The sequence below is a fragment of the Rhea pennata genome, chromosome 1 (assembly GCF_028389875.1).
Source record: "Rhea pennata isolate bPtePen1 chromosome 1, bPtePen1.pri, whole genome shotgun sequence".
Lineage (NCBI taxonomy): Eukaryota > Metazoa > Chordata > Aves > Rheiformes > Rheidae > Rhea > Rhea pennata.
Window position 1 is genome coordinate 108,251,204 of NC_084663.1, and position 18,757 is coordinate 108,269,960.

General features: G+C 37.2%; 1 protein-coding gene across 1 annotated transcript in view; it reads right to left on the bottom strand.

Moving 5' to 3' along the window:
* The window catches only part of ROBO2 (roundabout guidance receptor 2), a 410,894-nt gene that overhangs the window by 125,976 nt on the left and 266,161 nt on the right, over positions 1-18,757 (bottom strand). Inside the window, exon 5 of the mRNA XM_062574966.1 lies at positions 10,358-10,496. Coding sequence (XP_062430950.1) covers positions 10,358-10,496 — 139 coding nt within the window. The remainder of the gene's footprint in view (positions 1-10,357; positions 10,497-18,757) is intronic.

Genomic DNA, 18,757 nt, shown 5'->3' on the forward strand with positions numbered 1-18,757 from the left:
GCACAAAAATATATGAACTTCTTTTGCTTTTGCACACATAGTTAGCACAACTGTGTTGGCAGCTGGAGCCATTAAATTCCTAGATATCCAGATAGGTCTAACTGGTAATATAAGAATGCATTTGCTTCAGCTGTGTATTTTAAAGTTGAGAGAATGCATTATTATCCTCATAGAATTCAACAAATTCAAATCAAAAACACATATTTGCTCTTAAAGGGAGTCTACAAGAGAAAAAGCCAGACCTCTTAACTGTTGTGAACTGATGTCACTTAAAAGACTTTCATCAGTTTATACCAGGTGACTATGTCCTCCCAAAATATAACAAAATACAAAAAAATAGATTTTTTTTTGTATGTTGGTTTTGTAGGCTTTCCATTTTTTAAAGATAGCGTAAAAATTACTTTGTGCTGTTTTCCAGGCTATTTTGCAATGCACACACAAAGCTTCAAAATTGTTCACAACATAATTAGGGAGCCCAAATACAGAGATACTATCAGCCAAAAACAGAATAAACAGGAGGTAGTGAAGGAGGCTTAACTTCTCTTTTGCGATGCTGGCACTTCAGTCCCCAGCATAGTGCCACAGCTAGTCAGCGGCTCCTAGACTGCGTGTGCCAGATGGAAGAAGCCACAGAGAAACTGCAGTGACGGTAGGAAGCATGAGCCTGCTACCTGCATCAGCCTCGTCCTGCGATCCAGAAGCAGAACGGAGAGCCTGCACTTCCACCTGCAACACATCGGCCCCTACTGCCAGCTCACTCACAAGAAACATTTACATTTTGTTTTTGTACACTGACAAGTGGAAGAAGAAAGAAGCACAAACATGTATGAGTTACAGAGCTTTCCGAAGGAAAGATAAGGGAGCTTTCTTTCCCTAGCAAAACCCGAATCAGTGACAGAGCAAGAATGGACATACTTGGTTGTACCATCTTTAAATTACTCTGTTGTACTCCTAAATTAAAAGCTGCTGGTTGCTGGGTGGCTCTAAGAAGCAGCTTAAGGCTATGATAAATTGAGCTAGCAGGTAACTATCCCTAAGGTCCTGATAGGACAGCTGCCACTCAAATATACACGTCCAGACTCCGACTATTCATCAACCAAGCCATTTATATCATAGAAAGGTATAATGCAATGTGACATTGCCTCAAATTTCTTAGTGTGTGGCATACATGCAAACAGTCATATAAAATGGTTTACTAGCTTCACGCCAACAAAACAGGAAAATAGCTGAGTTACACTGCTTACTGTTCACTGCTTTGATTTTATTAAAATACAGCAACAGCAAACGCTGGTTTAGTCCAAGACCATTTATGATTTGTCATCAATACATTCTTTGTAACTGAAATGGTTGACACTTCCAATTGCAATAATGTAAAACACAAAACCACACTGTGCTATGCTTTAAAGGCATTCAGTAAAATGGCCTAAAACACATTAAAAATGTACCTTACAATTACAGTCATTGGGCTAACATTGTGAAACCATACTTGTGTCCAAGAAAATCATATTTTCTAACTTCTGTGCAAGCACTATTCTACGGAATACCACTCTTGTGTGTGAACAAACACATGTGAAGGCACATGGCTAGTGCTTTGCCAAAAGCAGTAGCCATGTGCACAGAAGAGAGCTGAGACAGGAAAATGAGATAAAATGCCATTTTATTCCTTTTGAAATAATTTAGAAACACACACAAGAACAAAAGGTATGTTTGGGAATTACTGAATAGGAGTTTAGACAGAAGCCTTATCACTCACCTCTACATTTCTGTTTGCACAGAGAAGTACTCACAGAGAATTACCACATGGTAATTATCCAAAATGAGCTTCTGATTTGATTTCAGTTCCAGACAGATCTCCACATTTCAAAAACTGGAACCTCAGTGGAAGTATGAGCTAAGAGAGCATGTAATGACTTGGCATGGAGACCTAGCCTCCTGTCACCAAAAGTAGTCCTTTACTCCACAGATGAGGCACATTTTGTCAGGCACTTGGGGAGATTTGTATTACTACTGCTTATGTCATAATTCATCTATCAGAAAAAGGTCCTTGATTCTGAGAGTTATCTGCTCGGCACATGTCACTGAAATTAATTTTAAGAATAAAAGAAAATACTATTTTTGTCCATTTCTGTTAAAAAGAAAAGAAATTGAAAGGCTAGAGCAAGAGCTGGAACATAGTAAGATCATCTGAGCCAAGACTGGCATCTTGCACTCACTAAACATGGTTTTATGTAGTTAGAGTATTCTTTTAATTCTTAACATAAACACACAGATTACTAGTAGTTTGAAAGAAACAGAATTTGTGCTGGCCTGAATATTATTCTTTGCCTTAAGCATGACAAATGATTAAGACAGACTTGTCAGAGAAACTAACTGAAATATTTTCTAATCTGTATTTCAAATCAGTAATCAACTATGAAGTAGTAATTAAAGATGAAGTCATGGTAATGTTTTAATGAAAGTGCCTTCAATTTACAATTGAGACAGAAGTCATATCATTAAAAAGTATGTTTTGCCAATGTTTAGTGATTCTCAACGTAGGACCAGTAGAAACCCGAAACTTCAGTCTTACAGTGTTTGCATTGATTTTTTTGTTTTGTTTTGTTTTTAATTGAGGTGACTTAACTTTTGTATACCATACAGGGATGGAATGTACTTAAAATGAAACAGAAGAGATCTCTCTGGACATGCCATGCCAGCAGCATCAACAATGCCGTGGTTAGAGCTCTTGCATCTTATTCCTACTTGGGTATAACTGCTAGCTTCTCTAAGCTTTTACTTAATATACTCAGCTTTTCCATTTTTAAAGAAAGATTCAGATGCTAGAAGGGGCACTTGTCATTTGAATGAAATTCTGCACCAACTTCTCTTGGGTTCACATAGCATGAACAGAAAACACCGAGGAAGGACTGCTAGTTGACATAATCCCTTTGTGGTTGTTGTCCATGGAGTTGTAAAGATATTTTCCCAACTTTGACCCTTATGTAAGCAACTGGAGACTGTTTTCATGAATCCACAAACAGACTGCCTGAAACAATAGCTCTTCTTCAGCGCTGTGGGGAGAGCTGACACTTAACAAGAAGCCAATTTAAATGTCAGTGTTATTAACCGTTTCTCTGCTGATCAGTCTAGCAGAGACACTTCAGTTCAAAGCATTTGGTATTTCATACAAATTGGATGAGAAATAACTACTGGCTTAGATGCTAGACCTTGGGGATAACCATGGATCATACCTTTACAGGACGTTATTCAATGCTATGCCCTGAGGAATTTTAATCATCAAAAAATACTCCATTTTACACTTTGGCCATGTAATCCCTCAGAAAATGCTTAATGTAAGGACCATTCTTCTATGTACAGAACAGCAAGAGACCATGGCCAGGTGAAATATCAGACAAGAGGGAGTCTAACTCAAGGGAGCCAATAGGAAAATGTTTCACAATGAGGGTACATCATTTTGATGCTCTATACATTAGGGAAAAAAAAAAAAAAAAAAAAAAAGGCCCTGTCCTTCACCTGCCTCACCCGCCCATCTCTGGATGGTATCTCTGGCTTGACAGAAGTTCCCTCAACTGAGACAACATAGCAGCTAATAAACATGCTGACACTGCAGTCTGTTGAAAGCTGCTTGTGCTCTCTTAGGCTATATGGACTCTTTGTGGACTCTCTGTACGTTGCATTATAGCCTGCCATGTGCCAGCCATGTGCTGTATTAAACCCTAGAAAACAACATCCTCTGGAAAATGCCTGTACTCCCTCCAGATGTACATAAAGAATACAAATAGCATATTAAACCTCTTTCTTTCACTGTCTCCTTTTGACAAGCTATTAAGAATATCCAATCTTCTCCCCTATGCTCCTCATAAAGGGAGTTAATCTCTCCTTGATGGTTAGCTTTGGAAACAAAAGATGGGCATGCAAATCACACTGGATCTAACCAGAGGTGATGAATAGTACATGTGATATAGCTAATGTGAAAAATATCCTTTTCCCCGATCTCTTTCATTTAAAACTGTTAATTGGTATTAATTGCAACAGAAATTTGCTGATGTAACCAAAGATTATATCCATTTCACTACTAAAACACACTCTTTACTCTAATTAATTTTCAATACACATTAGACTGCATTTTGTTACAAGCTGCACAGAGATTAACTCGAGCACAGCACACAGCGCTGTAGTGTTATTAACTCATATTTCACTGAAAGGTCATTCTCCCTTTGGTTGAATCCAGAGGAGGCTGCAGTTAAATACTTCACTATCCTATCCGCAGAATATAAATGAAATTACATAGCATTGCTTTTATTCACAGAACTCATAGTTACACCGTTTCTTAAATATTACTGTCTCTCTGGCTTACAGGGCCTGACTTTGAGATCACGGAGAAAGATAAAGGTAAAACATCTGCAGCTATCATGTCTTTTCTGGATTACCTTTTAAAAATCTCATCTTTCTGAATCTAGTGGGATAAGATTGAGGGAAGTTGTATTTAAATCCTTCTCAAAGATGTGTCTGGTAGACAGTAAGAGATTTTTAAAACCTCATCATTAACACTTAGTTTTGAGCCCACAAGAAACCGTGGAGGAAAGCATGGAAAATAGAGTACTTACTGAAAATTCACGCACATCAAAAGTGTGACAGACAGAATTTCTGCCCTGGGTATGCGAATGCAATTACTTTCAGGCACAGAGAGGCCTGTTTTAAAAACAGAGCAGGAAGAAGTTAGCTACAAACGCTTCGGCTGTTGGAGCTACCATGTATCTTAGAATACGTTAAGACTAAACTCTTTAACTGTAGTTAAGGTTCAGCTGATAGTGCTGTCACAGCAGTTAATCAAAATAAACATAAAATCTGGGGTTCTCAGCAAATAATGACAACCTTTTTCTATGTCTAAGTATACGTATGATTTTCAACAACAGAAAAGGATGTATTTTCTCCAATAATTTTTAAGGAATATTCTTAACTTTCAGGAAATAAGAAAGCCTCCTGTGTTGTTTGGAATTTTCACTGCTGTGTTTCGTTTAAAAACCTACAATCTCTTAACCCTTAGCAACACGCTTAGTGTAAGCTACACACCGCTCCCATTCTGAAGTATCACGCAAGGTTTCTCTGCCTACATTCTCCCACTGCGTGGGTGGCACGCAAAGCGAATACCTCTTCCTGCTGGTGCAGTTGCCACTTTTCATCTCTAGTACAATATTCATCTAATCAGCCAGTGCCTGTAAATGCAAACTTACAAGAGCAGGTTGTAATTTCATTAAAGATGTATTTATTGAGCTAAAGCAGCTGTTCTGGGCTGGGATGCCAAAAAAGACCCATGTGATTGCTACTCAGTCATTTTTAAGGCAACTGAAAAATACATTTGCTGAGCTAACCTCACTCTCCCAAAGAGCTGGTACTGCTAGCTTTTTCTGTGTAAAAGGTTTAAGCAGTTATTATAGTGTGTCATAAATTTTAACTTGTAATTGAAAATCTCTTCACTTCCTCAAGAAAAAAAAATCTGTATTACTTGCTATGTAATTACAGGCTATGCAGCTGCTCTCTTCGGCTTTGCTAGGAAATTTGAAGACATGAAACACTGTACAAACCTTATTCAAATTTTATTAAACTGCTAGTCAAAGATATGTCAGTCTTATACTGGAGGCTCACAAATATCACCTTCTTCCTGCTCTCAAGACTTAAAAGGAGATGAATCAAAAGTTGATCCAGGCCACATTGAATTAAAAGTCAGTACTGTAGTTCTTTGCCTTTTAGGAAACCATCAGGCCCTTAGCAGGAGAGTATAATCTCTATTTCTGCCAAGCAGACATCAAAGGGAAAGCTAGCTACCTGAATGTGTGATTGGAAAGAGTTCAATGTGTCAAGATGATTTTTATTTAGTTTTCAAGTCATTCTGCACAGCCACCTTTGCCTCTGTTGCTTTAGTACAATTTTTATGCTGTTTACTTGTGTCATTTATAATGAAAAAACCTCTATTCATGAAATAGTGAATCAATATTGCAGCCAAAGGCATAAGACAAGTGACCCCACAATATCCTGTTCACCTTCAGTAGTTTGACATGAGTCATACTTGATTAACTATTCTCCTAGCCTTTCTGTACTGTGGAAGCTACGGTTTGATGCTGAATTTTTAGAGCAATTAAAATAAAATATACACCCTGTGCCTCTATGCTTGATTCACAGCACGTTTCAGTCTTGGGTCTTTGGTTCAAAATGGACAGCTTTGGGAACAAAGCTTTACACTCCCCTAGACTTTGCATTGTACATTTAGTCTCCCTATTAGTGCAGTATCAATATTTTAAATGGCAAACCATTAATTTGCTGGGGCTGCTTTAGGGTCTAAAAAGAATTTTTCAAGTCTGAAGATTTAATTTAATTTATTATCCTAAAAGAAAGAATTATGGAAAGAGTTAGTATGCTTAGCATATTGCCACTGTTTCCATATCCATTTGGCCCTTCTTAACACCTTAATTCTTATCCACGGATACCTAGAAAAGCTCCATGATACATATCAAGGTCTTTGAAATTTCAGGTCAGGTTTATCAGATTTTGGAAAAGTAATTTCCTTTGACTGTTACTGAGATTTATTTTGCACAGACATTTTGAAAAGTTCTACAGGAACAATAGGAATCACTTTAAGATTTTAATTATGAAAATACAGACTATCATAGTTGCCTTAGATCATTGATTCAAAATAGCTGAAATTTAGAATGAAGCTTTATGCCCTCAGACCAAACTTATGTCCACCTATTTTCAGTTTTAAAGTATAGTTTTTCAAACATTTCTGGGTAATTACAGAGACAATTCAATGAAATCTTTGCAATATGATTTTAAAATACTAATATTTTCATATATTCTAATCTCTTTAGAAGTTGCTATTTTTTCATTCAATCCAATTGCAGTTTGAGATGCACATAGTTCACCAGGGATCTTTATAATTAAAACTGTAATAGTCTGAAATTCTTTTCCAATTATTACTAAATACATCAACTGGTGAAGCAATACTGTTTACATATATCATTAGAACTTACTGTGATTATTTATTATATCTCTGATCTCACACTTCTGATTAAGAAAACTAAAAAGAAGCAAGATGGAAAAATAGAGAAGTTTCTTGAAAGACTATACACCCAGTAAGAGTGATTGTAGTACAGAATGAAATCTCTGCCATTCACCAGAAGCAAACTGCAGAAACAGAATGCATACAAAAATTAAAAATTCAATTTATCACACTTTACTATCACTGACTTGGGCACTTTTGAAAGTTGAACTAGCAGCAGAAAAAGTAACAGATTGGTAATAATTGTTGTAACAAATAACTACTATAATCCTGTAGTAATCGAAGGATGAAGCCAAAATGAAATTATTGAAAAAAAAAACCCGAAAATAGACAGATGTGCAAAGAATGGTCATTAGCTGTGGAAACAGGAACTTGACACTGAAAGCTGTAAGACAAATTGCTGCACAGATCTGCTCAGAAGGAGGACTTATTTATGTGGAAAAAGTAACAAAAGGAATTTTTTGAGGGTTTCATACTCGACTGTAGAGGTTAAAATGCTAAATATATCAAAAATAAACTTCTAAATATAGGAGTTCAGAAGATGAAAGCTAGTTCTGTTAAACTCCTCCTCTCCCCCTCTCCCCCCAAAAAACTCCCATGTCAACAAGGAGGAAAACCTTATCTGCTCAATTTATAAAACTGTTATATTATCACTTGCTTATCTATTCATTTAGACTACAGCTAGGCAAATTTCTTTGTCTACATTAAAAAAAAATCCAGAAAAAAAACAAGAGCTTTTCTTCCAGATATCCCAAATTTAGCTTCCTTGATTAAGTATCACACGGCACAGTTTGGAAACTTCCACTCTTTGTCAATGAAGACTCTGCTGAAGTTTATTGTTATACAAATGACACTTTTTTTTTTTTTTTTTTTTTTTTTAGAAAATAAAGCATAGAGTCGTGATTATCAGAGGTATTTGCTTTTGCAGTGTAGATACTGACTTTACTAGATAACCACAACACATGTGGCTCAGGAGGTGGTAAGTCCCTACATCGACAGCAGCTATGGCAGTCCTCTATCAGGTGACATGGTCTCCAGCATGCGATTCTACATTGTCGCCCCTTCCATGCCCATCTGTCTGAGGAGCAGACAGGAATAAAGACATATTCCCACTTTCAGTTTTTAAATGCCAAAATACAGGTAAAGCAATGTTAAACAGCAATGTAAAAACTCTACGAAACCTTAGTAGTTTCTGTGCCAGAAGTTGATTATCATCAGAAATTATCCGATGAGACTCCCCTTCTTCAGTTAAAAGCACACTAAAAACCTGTCTAATACTTTCTTTTTCATTTCTTCTTCCGTAGAGATCATAAATGAACAAAAAAACCACCCTCAAAACACATAGTACTAATACTATGTTTTCAAGTAAAAAAGAGAAAGAGGGAACAAAACTATTAAAAGCAAATTAACTCATGGAACATGCAACTTAATCAAAAACACTGTCAGTACATCATGCATTATTTCAACTTACGGGACCTAAATGTAGTCATGATTTAAAACAACAGCAGCAGTGGAATAGCAAGATTAAATCACTGAGGCACAACATATACTATGGGCTACTCTATAATGCACAGATAAAACAGTAAGCAAAGAAAAAGAGTGATCTTGACATCCAAAAATCTGTTCTTCAAAAATATTTTATGCATTGGATGCATACACATCTATCAACAAAATTAACAACAAAGCTATGTCAATTTTTAAATTTGTTTTAAATTGTAAAGAGATATAAATTTTCAGTAAATATGTATATAAAGAATATGCTTTTTCCTTATTATGCATCACTAAATTAATAATTATATTAATCTATTTAAATGTATAACTGCATATTCAAAGAAGATATTACGGAGTTGAGGATGTGGAAACTGAGATAGCTATTCCCCAATTTCAGTTTTGTTATTTTATTATATATTTTGATAGTAAGAAACAAAAGCTTATAAACCAAGAGGTAAACATGACAAAGTGCTGTGTGGCTATCAGGAATTTTGCCACCGTTTTTCATGAAATCGTAAGTGACATTAAATGCCATATTTAGCAATTGGATGAAGACTGTCAGATAACAGTCTTACCCCATTTAACCTCATTGGGGTGAATAGATACGGCTTGCTGCGATAAAAAAAAAGCTGACAGCAATGTCTAACTTGTTTTAGTGAGGCCCAATTTAGTAGCGTGCTCACAGCACACTTAATATACACTGACAGGAACAAACAAGTCACGAACGCCATTGCAGCTGCTCTTAAAGAGCATGATTGGAGGAGAAGAAGTAACACTGGCAGCCAGCCTACATAAAAGAAGACCATGTTAACAGCACTCGTTCAACGAACAGAAGACCTGGATTTTTTCTTTTCTTTAAATTATGTCTGCAATATTCTAGGAATGAGCAACACGGAGGGAGAAGAAAAAACAGCTGTGCTGGGAGCAAAAGGTCCTCTTTGTGTCTCCTGTTGAATTTAAGTGCACTGAGCAAAAAATGAAGCACGATTCACTTGGTCTAAAGGAGAGGACAGGTTAGGGAGACCTGGATTCTCGTTCCTGTCCCCAGACCTATTTCTGTTTTGGAATTTTTTTAAATTTGATAATGGTTCAGCACCTATTCTAGAAAGAGTTCCAGAAAGCAGGGGCCAAACTCCAATGTTAGCTGAAAAAAGTCAAATAAATAGAGTGTCCTGTCATAAGGCACACTCCCATCCTCCTGACCACCCGAGAATTTGCTCTGCCTCTGTTCCAGCTTAGAGGAATCTTTCTTGAACACATCTTGTTCCAGATGAAGCATTTCAACTTTATTTGCCACTTCTGACTGTTCCTGTATTTCCACAAGAGGAAGATTTCCTTCTGACACCCAGCAGATATTGGTGAAGGAGCCAGCAAAGCCTGCCACAATGTTCTGCTTCTAATTCATTCAGCCAGTGTGATGGAGCAGCTCTGCAGCTCCCCGGCCAAGTTTTCTCCCTTTTGATACCAGCACATTATTATTAAGACTACTAGTAATAGCAGCCTTACTAGTACATTCCTGAAATGGTTTTACTTTCCTGCAACAAATTCAGTGAACACCCCTGTATTCGCAACAGCTCTGCATCCATTTCTTTCCTTCCACAGCAACCCAATAACCAAATAATTTACCTTAGAACAGGTTTCCCTGCTCTACTGGTCCTAGAACACATTTTATAGTGCCAAAAAACAAAAATCTGGAAAATAAAACCTGCCCATACTTTCCAGTAACAAACGATATGCATTAGGGTGCGACTCCAGAATTATTCAACGATCGAGATGTGAAAGCGTCGAGAACACGGACGTCATTCTCACCTTCCTCTTGGTAAATCTGCGTCATCTTTCTTCCACCGGACGGTGGGCTGGGGGTCGCCCTGCACCTGGCACCGGAACTCCACTGCCTCCTCCTCCAGCACCACCTGGTTAATGGGTCTCCGGAGGAACGTGGGCCGCTCTGGAGAGAGACATGAAAATTCCTCACTGAATCACAGTGTCAGTGTCAAAACTTTTGACTTTTCAGCATCTTTATTTATTTATTTATTTTAATCGATGCACAGAATGCAGAAAGGGGGCTGAGCTCCACAAATTCAGACAAGTGGAACTGGTGATGTGCCTAAGCAGCCTGAGAGATGACTGCCAGGTTAGAGATGCGGTGGCTGTCACAGGCAGCCCTACCTAGTGTACAAACTGAATGCCACCAGAATGAAGTGTGTGCTAGAACTGACTGCCCACCTGCCACACCAGTGGAGAAGTCTTCCGAACTATGCTCTTCTCTGTGAAAGTTTTGGCTCTGCACACTGCATGCACAGAGTTTGATTTAAAAGCTGCTGTCTGCTCTAAGAATATATGAGTTGCCAACACAGAAATCCTGGCTTTGGCAATAATCAGCATCTTGATGCTCTGGAGGAAAACAAACTTTGTGTTATGCATCTCAGCCAACTGTGCATTACTGTACTGAGGTCAAATCTTCCTTGATCTCCATCACTAACTTCACCATGGAAAACTAAATTAAGCTCTGAATAATAAATTCTGTTTACCCTTGTTATGTCAGCCTGCACAGCTACAAATATTATTAATTATCATAATATTGCACAGGCCTGCTCAAAATCCAGATGCAGAGCTGCAATCTGATCTCAGTTATACTGGTACAAATTCAGAGTACCAGTAATTTCATTTGAAAGGATGTCACTGGAGTTAGTTTCCAAGCTGCCTTTGGACTGAATAAATTTTGTTCTGTCCCCTCCTACCCATACCCACACTTTTATTGTCATAAATTATTTATGCCAGAGGCAAATTGTTGCAAGACTGAGTTATATAAAGCAGTATTTCCACGCAAAACTGGTATTTATTTTAAAGGCATTTAAAACTGGTTACACACTGTGTATCACCTTTCATTCTCAGCAAGTTGAGGAATATGACTTCACTTAAAAAAAAATTTTGAAATTCACACATATGTTAAGCAATACCAGACTGAACCAGGCAGTTTGTCTTGGTAACTACAGAACTGAGTTTATAGGTTGATTATCCATGCTTATCATACACAAATATAAAACATTAAAACAACATTAATAAGGTTGCAAAGTCAAGCATGCAACACCCAAGAAGTGTCAGAATGAAGGCTATCTACACATTCTTTAATCTGTTTATGTCTTATGGGACTGGTTGCAATTGTATGATTGCAAACTATTTTTTCCCCAAACATCTCTGGATGATTGGTATTCATTTAATGAACAGGTGTTTAATATTTTGCTTTAATTGTACTGTTTAGTGGGTGGCCTCCTGTCATATTACTCAAACCTCAAAGACAGAATTATCAATTTCCTCATGACCTCAATTATACCTATAGTAATGCATCATGAAAAATTCGCTTATTTTCACAACTCCTCTCTGAGGTGTGATGGAGAAGGAAAGGAAGGTAAAATATCTGACAAATGTGTATGCCCAACTTTGAGACACAGAACAGCTAATGTTTTTTGAGAATTTAGCATTCTGTTTGTATGTTGAAAGCTTAGCTTCCACTGAATGCAGTCACCTCTGGTAAAATGTTCAGCACTTCTACCAATAAGAATCTTAAGTGAGAAAATGAGGAACACAAAAATGGTAACCATCTATTAATAATTTAAATGAATTACACAGCATCACATAGGAACTCCATTTTACAAGCAGGGATAGCCATTAGCAGAGAAGAATATATTTTATAAGCAGAAGAACAGACACATTCAAGAATCTACAGCTCTTCTCCAGATGCTACAGATAAAAAAAGTGCCTAAGGAGCAGAGCTGCTTCTGCCCATCTCTTCCACACGATTGCTCTTGTGTTGCTCCTCATGTTACCTGTTCTCCACCCCATACCTGCAGGTCCCAGGAGGTCTTGGCAAGTCAGTTCAGTTCTACTTTTCCTCTCCACCTTGAAATCTCGGCCTTTATGCCCTGTTTCAAGTCTGTCTATCAGCTACAGCCAGTCTTCTCTACAGCTCATTGTCCTGAGTTTCCTTAAATAGGCAGTCCCTCTTCATCAGATTTTTCCTTTTCTGTGCATCTGCATTCAGTCTCCTGCCTGTTCCCAAGCTCCAGCTAGGTTTGGTCCTAACTATACCTGTGTGTCTCATCCAGACAGTGTCAGTGTTTCAAACTCCTTTTTGTTTTGGTCACTTATTTTGCCAGAGTTTTCCAGCTGCATCCTGGTTTCACAAGCTGATTTGTCTCCTCCTAGCCCAGAATATTGCTGTTCACAGCTCGAGCCCAGCAAGCATGCAACTCCAGTCTCCCTTCCAACTATTGATGCTTCTAACTTCTTCATGTCTTAAACCAAACTGACTCTCTTCTGCTCTGCATTTCAGTTACACTTGAACTGCATTGGAGCTTCTTTCCTCTGTGCCTCCCAGATCAGCCCATGCTGTAGCCCATCACTACAAGAAAAATTGTCTGAAGTAACCAAGCCTCACCCCAGGAGACTGACAAGACTACTAAACTGCAGTTGCAGGAAAAATGCTGTTAAGAACTATCCTCTACTTGATCTCTGTGGAGTATGAATTGATGATTTTTTTTTCTAAGAGGTTAATAATTAATTAAATTTGGTCAAATTATTTAGAAAAGCCAAAAATTACATCCTGGGCATAGTAGCTGTTTTCTGTCAACTTTTAGGTCCCTTTTGTTCTGAATAACGGACCTGCATTTTCTCAGAACAAAAATCTTCATCTATTCCTCTCCCCTGAAGCCTTCCCCAATTCCCTCCAATTACATCTTTCACATCACAACTGCAGAAACTTGACGTGAGCTAGCAAATATTATTTTTTAACATTCTTAGCAAAGAATAAACTATTCTAGCAAAATTAAAATCAAAAAAATCAGGTGAAGCAGCAGGCATGGAAAACTTGGGATACAGTAGTTTTAGTTTGGCAAAATTAATTAAAACTGAATAAAGTAACTAGAACAATAGTTGTTAACCTTAATGGTAAGCCATATCCTTGGTCTGTCTGTAATTTTGTGGATCTGAAAGGGATTATCTTAATGAAACTCTCTGTAAGTTTGCAACAATTCTATTCACAATTTCTCAACTAAAACAGCTCAGCCCAAACCTCCTAACTACCTTAATATGTTTTCTCTGCTGAGCTTAAATACAATATATGCTACATTTCAGATGATCCTAAATTAGGAAATTCAGACCCAGAACTGTATCCTCATAGGTCAAGATGACTTAGAGGCCCTGTATCATTCATATCGTTTTAAATAATCCTGCAGGTGCCTGTATGCTGACTCTGTGAGTAAAAAGTATTTTACACCATGTTTACATCTAAGAAACTAATGCAAGCATATTTATGAAATTGCTACTTGTGGCTATAAATGTTTCGCTACAGAAGACGAAAAAATAAATTCTTAGCACATATTGAGAAGAAACAAGCTGATGAGGCAGTAAGTTGTCCAAAGGCTATTAGGTAAATCACTTGATTCCACAACAATGTAATTTAGGAGTATACCTCTTTCTTTCAGACCAACTTCTCAAAATTGTGAATTTTCCACAACAGTTAAGAATTTTCTAGAAAATAAATAGCTCATAAATGCAGATCACAGTTATCAGGGACATGCAAATTACAATAACTGTTATTTCCATTTTGCCATCATCTCTGCATTTTGCACAGTGTGAATCAGGAAAGCACAAGTTCTCTCGTATGTTGTTTCCTGCATTTGTATCACTCAGACAACCCCTTGAATATGTCCAATAGCTAATTATACAGCTATAAAGTGATCAGAGTGAATGCTATTGCCAATGCAATTAACATTCTTTATGTGAGATTAACTGGATTTGAGTCACCTGCATAAGTTGCTTACAATGTTAATCTCTCAGGAGACAGAGCACTGCTTGCTTGAGCATGCTAAATAAAGAAGGCTTCCTCACACAACCAGGTCAAATATAGTTCCAGAGCCAAACCTGAGAAAATCTCTCTTGATTTTTTCCTTTTAAAATTGTTTGCCTATAATAAAGCCTTGTTGTGCAATTAAACATTGTTACACTGTCAACAGTATTCGCAACATAATATACTTGAGAAATAGCAAGAAAAAGCAGTAAATTAAAATTATAGACATATATATTTTTTAATATAGCTATTTTATATAGCTTTCACTGAGCAAATAACGTACCCGCTGCCCAGACTTTCTCTGATGAATATTAAAAATCTTGGGAGAGAACTATAAAATAGGTCATGGTTATATGTCATGTCAACCCATTCTGCTACTACCAGGATGACCTTTATAACTTCAGAATAAACTTTGCTTGTAGTTATAAAAGGGGATTGTTAATGCAGTTGGGATAGACACCTACAATATGTTGCGGTGCTTGAGATATGCACTGCAAGAAAACCTAGGTGAAATAGTTCAATGGATGTAAGTCTACAGAATCCTAAGCAGTAAAACAGAATCCTTTCCTTGCTTCGGGTGCTGACTTAAGTTAACCCCAGAACTCAATTTTTCCTCTACTTAACAATTGGTGTGTGTATCACAGTCTATTAGACACTCTGATGACCTTCAGATATATTACTGCCCTTTCTCTGTTCCTCAAAAACTTAGACAACCATATATGGTACCTCAATCTAATTAAAATGATCCTAACTACCTTAATATGTTTTCTCTGCTGAGGCAACTGCTGGAGTGAAGGATTTGATTGTCTCTATAATGCAGGGACTCAATCTGATTTAGAACTGTTCTCTCCTTTTTTCCTGGAGAGAAGGTATCATTTTTTAAAAACACTTTCTCGTTCTAGAAAGAAGCACTAAAACTTGTATTAAGAGGCTCACCTTTGGGAAGGATTTAATAGCAAATAGGTTAAAAAGAAAAAAGAGAAAGCAAGCAACCAACAAACTCTTGCCTCCTTTTTTTCACTCTAGAGTTCTGATGTGAATGAAAAAAATACCATTACATTGACAGAAGTTTCATTTCAGAACGCTGTCAATATGGTAGATATTTCATTAATCACATCATGATCTGGACAATATAAAACTCTTACTGCCAAAAATTAAGATATGGAAGAAGACAAGGTACTAGAATCACACTGAATTTGCGTGCACTGATCAAATTTGTGTGTGCTGATCACTTTTCAAGTAAGTGAAAATGCAGCTGCAAAACCATATGGTTTTGTATTTAAACTACTGCCTCTCTTTGGGCATTTTATTCCTTTTTCATTTGAGAAATAAGTATTTGTGGAGATACTGCAAACTTCTACACTCTAAACAATAACCATAATCCTGCAAGCTTGCACAATAAAGGCGCTGAACTTTACAAGAGGCACATGCAAATAAACTGGAATGATTTTTATCAATCATTAGAGCTTTCTCTGTTAACACACATCTACTATTATGTTAGTTTCAGGAACATTTTTGTCTGAACATTAGGTACACATTTAGGAGATTAAATCAGACCTTTTTTCAGAGTAGTATGATTACCTTATTATAACCTGTCAGTATCTGTGGATAACAGATACTGCAAATCATCTTTTTACAATCATCTTTTTACAAACTACCATAAGCACACTTATGGAATGGGAATGGAAAATGTAAGAATTTGAAGAAAAATAGGAGGAGTTTTGCTTTGAAGGACAAAATAAATATTGCTGGTTTCTCTGTCTTGAACTGAACTGTGAACGTACACCTGATTTAGGTACGTTTTCTGTGTGGCTGGGAAACTTGAGATCAGTTTGCAGGATACGATGGGACAAGATTCTCTACTAAGGCCTTCTATACAGTCAGAGTTTAGGAAGATAAAAAAAAAAAGGGTGTACAATATCTTCATTAAGGTGCTTTTGCATTTTCTCCCCTAATATCGTGCCATTTAAAGTAAACTATTTCTGGAACTATTGTGTCTCTTTCAACCTGATGTAAATACTTCTTCAAGTATCAGACAAAAATACATCTTCAACCCACAGGACCTTATTAGCTGAAAAAAGATTCAGGTACCAAGGCTAAAAATCAAAGATTAGTCTAAAACAATCTTTAATATAGCTGATTTGGCATATTTTTTAAGATGTTTTTGTCCTTTTCTTAGTTAAGCTTCACATTCTTTCGAGGCTGTTCTAAATGTATTTCAGGCTTTTTCCACTGCCTGTTGCCAGCCTCTTGAAGTCAACATATTAAGGCTTCCATTGATTCCACTGGGCTTCAGAATCAATATACAAGATACACCTTTGTATATTCTCTACAAACTCGCTTTTTAAGTCCAAAGGAAAGAAAAGGAGTTTGAAATCATTAAGTCATCTTGAAAACTTGAGAATAGTACAATAGCATGACAAAAGAACAAGAATTTAGTTAAATGGTAATCCTTACTTTATTTAATTTCTGGCTTCGTACTAGGTATTCACACACCAAGCCTTCTTACACATTGAATCATGAAACTGTTTCTGTTTTGCATCTGGCTTGAATTCTGTTCAGCCAGGCCACATGAGCCTAAACGCAAGTAAATCAGCCTAATTTGTATCACTTACACTTCTGAATTTGGCCTTTAGAATACAGTATGTTCATAATAATACTATGCTGCCTCTTTTTGTGAATGTTAGGATTGACGGATTACTTATTAACTTTCTTTAAAGGCCACTTTTGTCATTCTGCTCTGCTCCAACATTACACCTTGGAGCCCCATAAAGGCAAAAATTAATAGTAGAGCTTGGAAGAGAGGGCTAACAAAATCTAATGGCATCACTGTCACTATTCAAAATATAGGAATAATTTGGGGAAGTACAGCTATATAATGAGTTTGCATTATGACATTTTATTGTGAAAGTTTGGCAATTCCCTGCTTGTAGAAGAGTCATGACTGGGGAACAAAAGAAATGCAGTTTGAACAGACTCCTACATCATGCTTGAAATCATTGGGATTAGAGTCTAAATGCTAAAATTATGTTTCCTATGTAGATAGGGTGGGAAAAGATCACTGAAGGTTCTGCATGTATTATCCGTAACTATTTTTCAGTAAAGGTTATTGAATAGGCATTCATTTGAGTGGATATATTCTGCACATGGGAAACTTTTCTCCTCTCGCTTCTTTCCAACGTTTTCACTGACTTTTTCTTTTTATTTGTAACTCAAGAAAGGTGTAATCTTTTAGGCTAGGCTTCCCTGCTGTTCCTATCAGGCCACCAGTTACCACCACACCAGCTCAGGTTTTCCAGAGGCAATGCCTCAAGCTAAATTTATTGCACAAGGGAACCAGAGATCTGTCATGAGTGACATGCAGAAATTAACTTCAAGTATTACAGAAAAACTTGCAGAGCCAGAAGTAACAAGTGGCTGACTCCTGGAAAAGTTTAAGAACTGGCATGAAACAGTTCCATTTCCTGCAGAGCAGTGTGTTTACTAAGGCTGCCTTCATAGGGGAAAAAGGGTTTTTTGGTTTGTTATTTGGAAAAGCAGTAGAGACATCAATAAACAGCTTATTAATATACACTACTCTCCAGAATCAGCATCAGTTGTTGGCTTACTTCACATACCTTCATTTTAACCATAAAATGTACATTCAAGTATGTTCAGAAAAGCTGAAGTTGAGCACCTGAATAATATCTAAGCATGATGTTATTTTTAGCATATTTTTCTCCACATTTGCACTGTTCCCATGTTTCCCAATCCTGTGAGTCAAAGCCTTGTGCTGCAGAGACCCAGACTTTTTGCCCACACTCAGTAAAGCCAATCTGAACATGCACAGCTGACCTGATGTTTCCCAGAGTTACTGGATTTCTTCTGTATGCTCGGACTGATAGCAGTGTCCAACACACACATTGCTTCCTGGAAGCATCATAGATGATGCTCTCCAGCACACCATGCAAATGTGTGCACTCAGGCTCCTGCCTACAATCCAGGAATGGATGCAGCTAGAAAGCAGTACAACTTTGCTACTGGCAGAAGGCCAGTCGAAGGTGTCTTTCTTCCTATGGAGCAGACCAAGACTAACCTGGACACATCTATATGGTGAGCCTAACATGCTAACATAAGAGCTTCAAGGCCAGGTGGCAGCACAGGATGAATGAATTGTCTTGTCATACAACAGGTAACTTGAGTGTCTGCTTACTGCATGCTATTCATGTATAGCAAAAGGCAAGATAGAAAGGGAATCCTATACCCTAGAGAGAAAAGGAATACCTTAAAAGAAAAGGAATTTTAGATAGGAAGATACATAAATAGAAAGGACATTTTAGATAGAATTTTGCTTTGGTTGGACTAACACAATTATGAAAAAA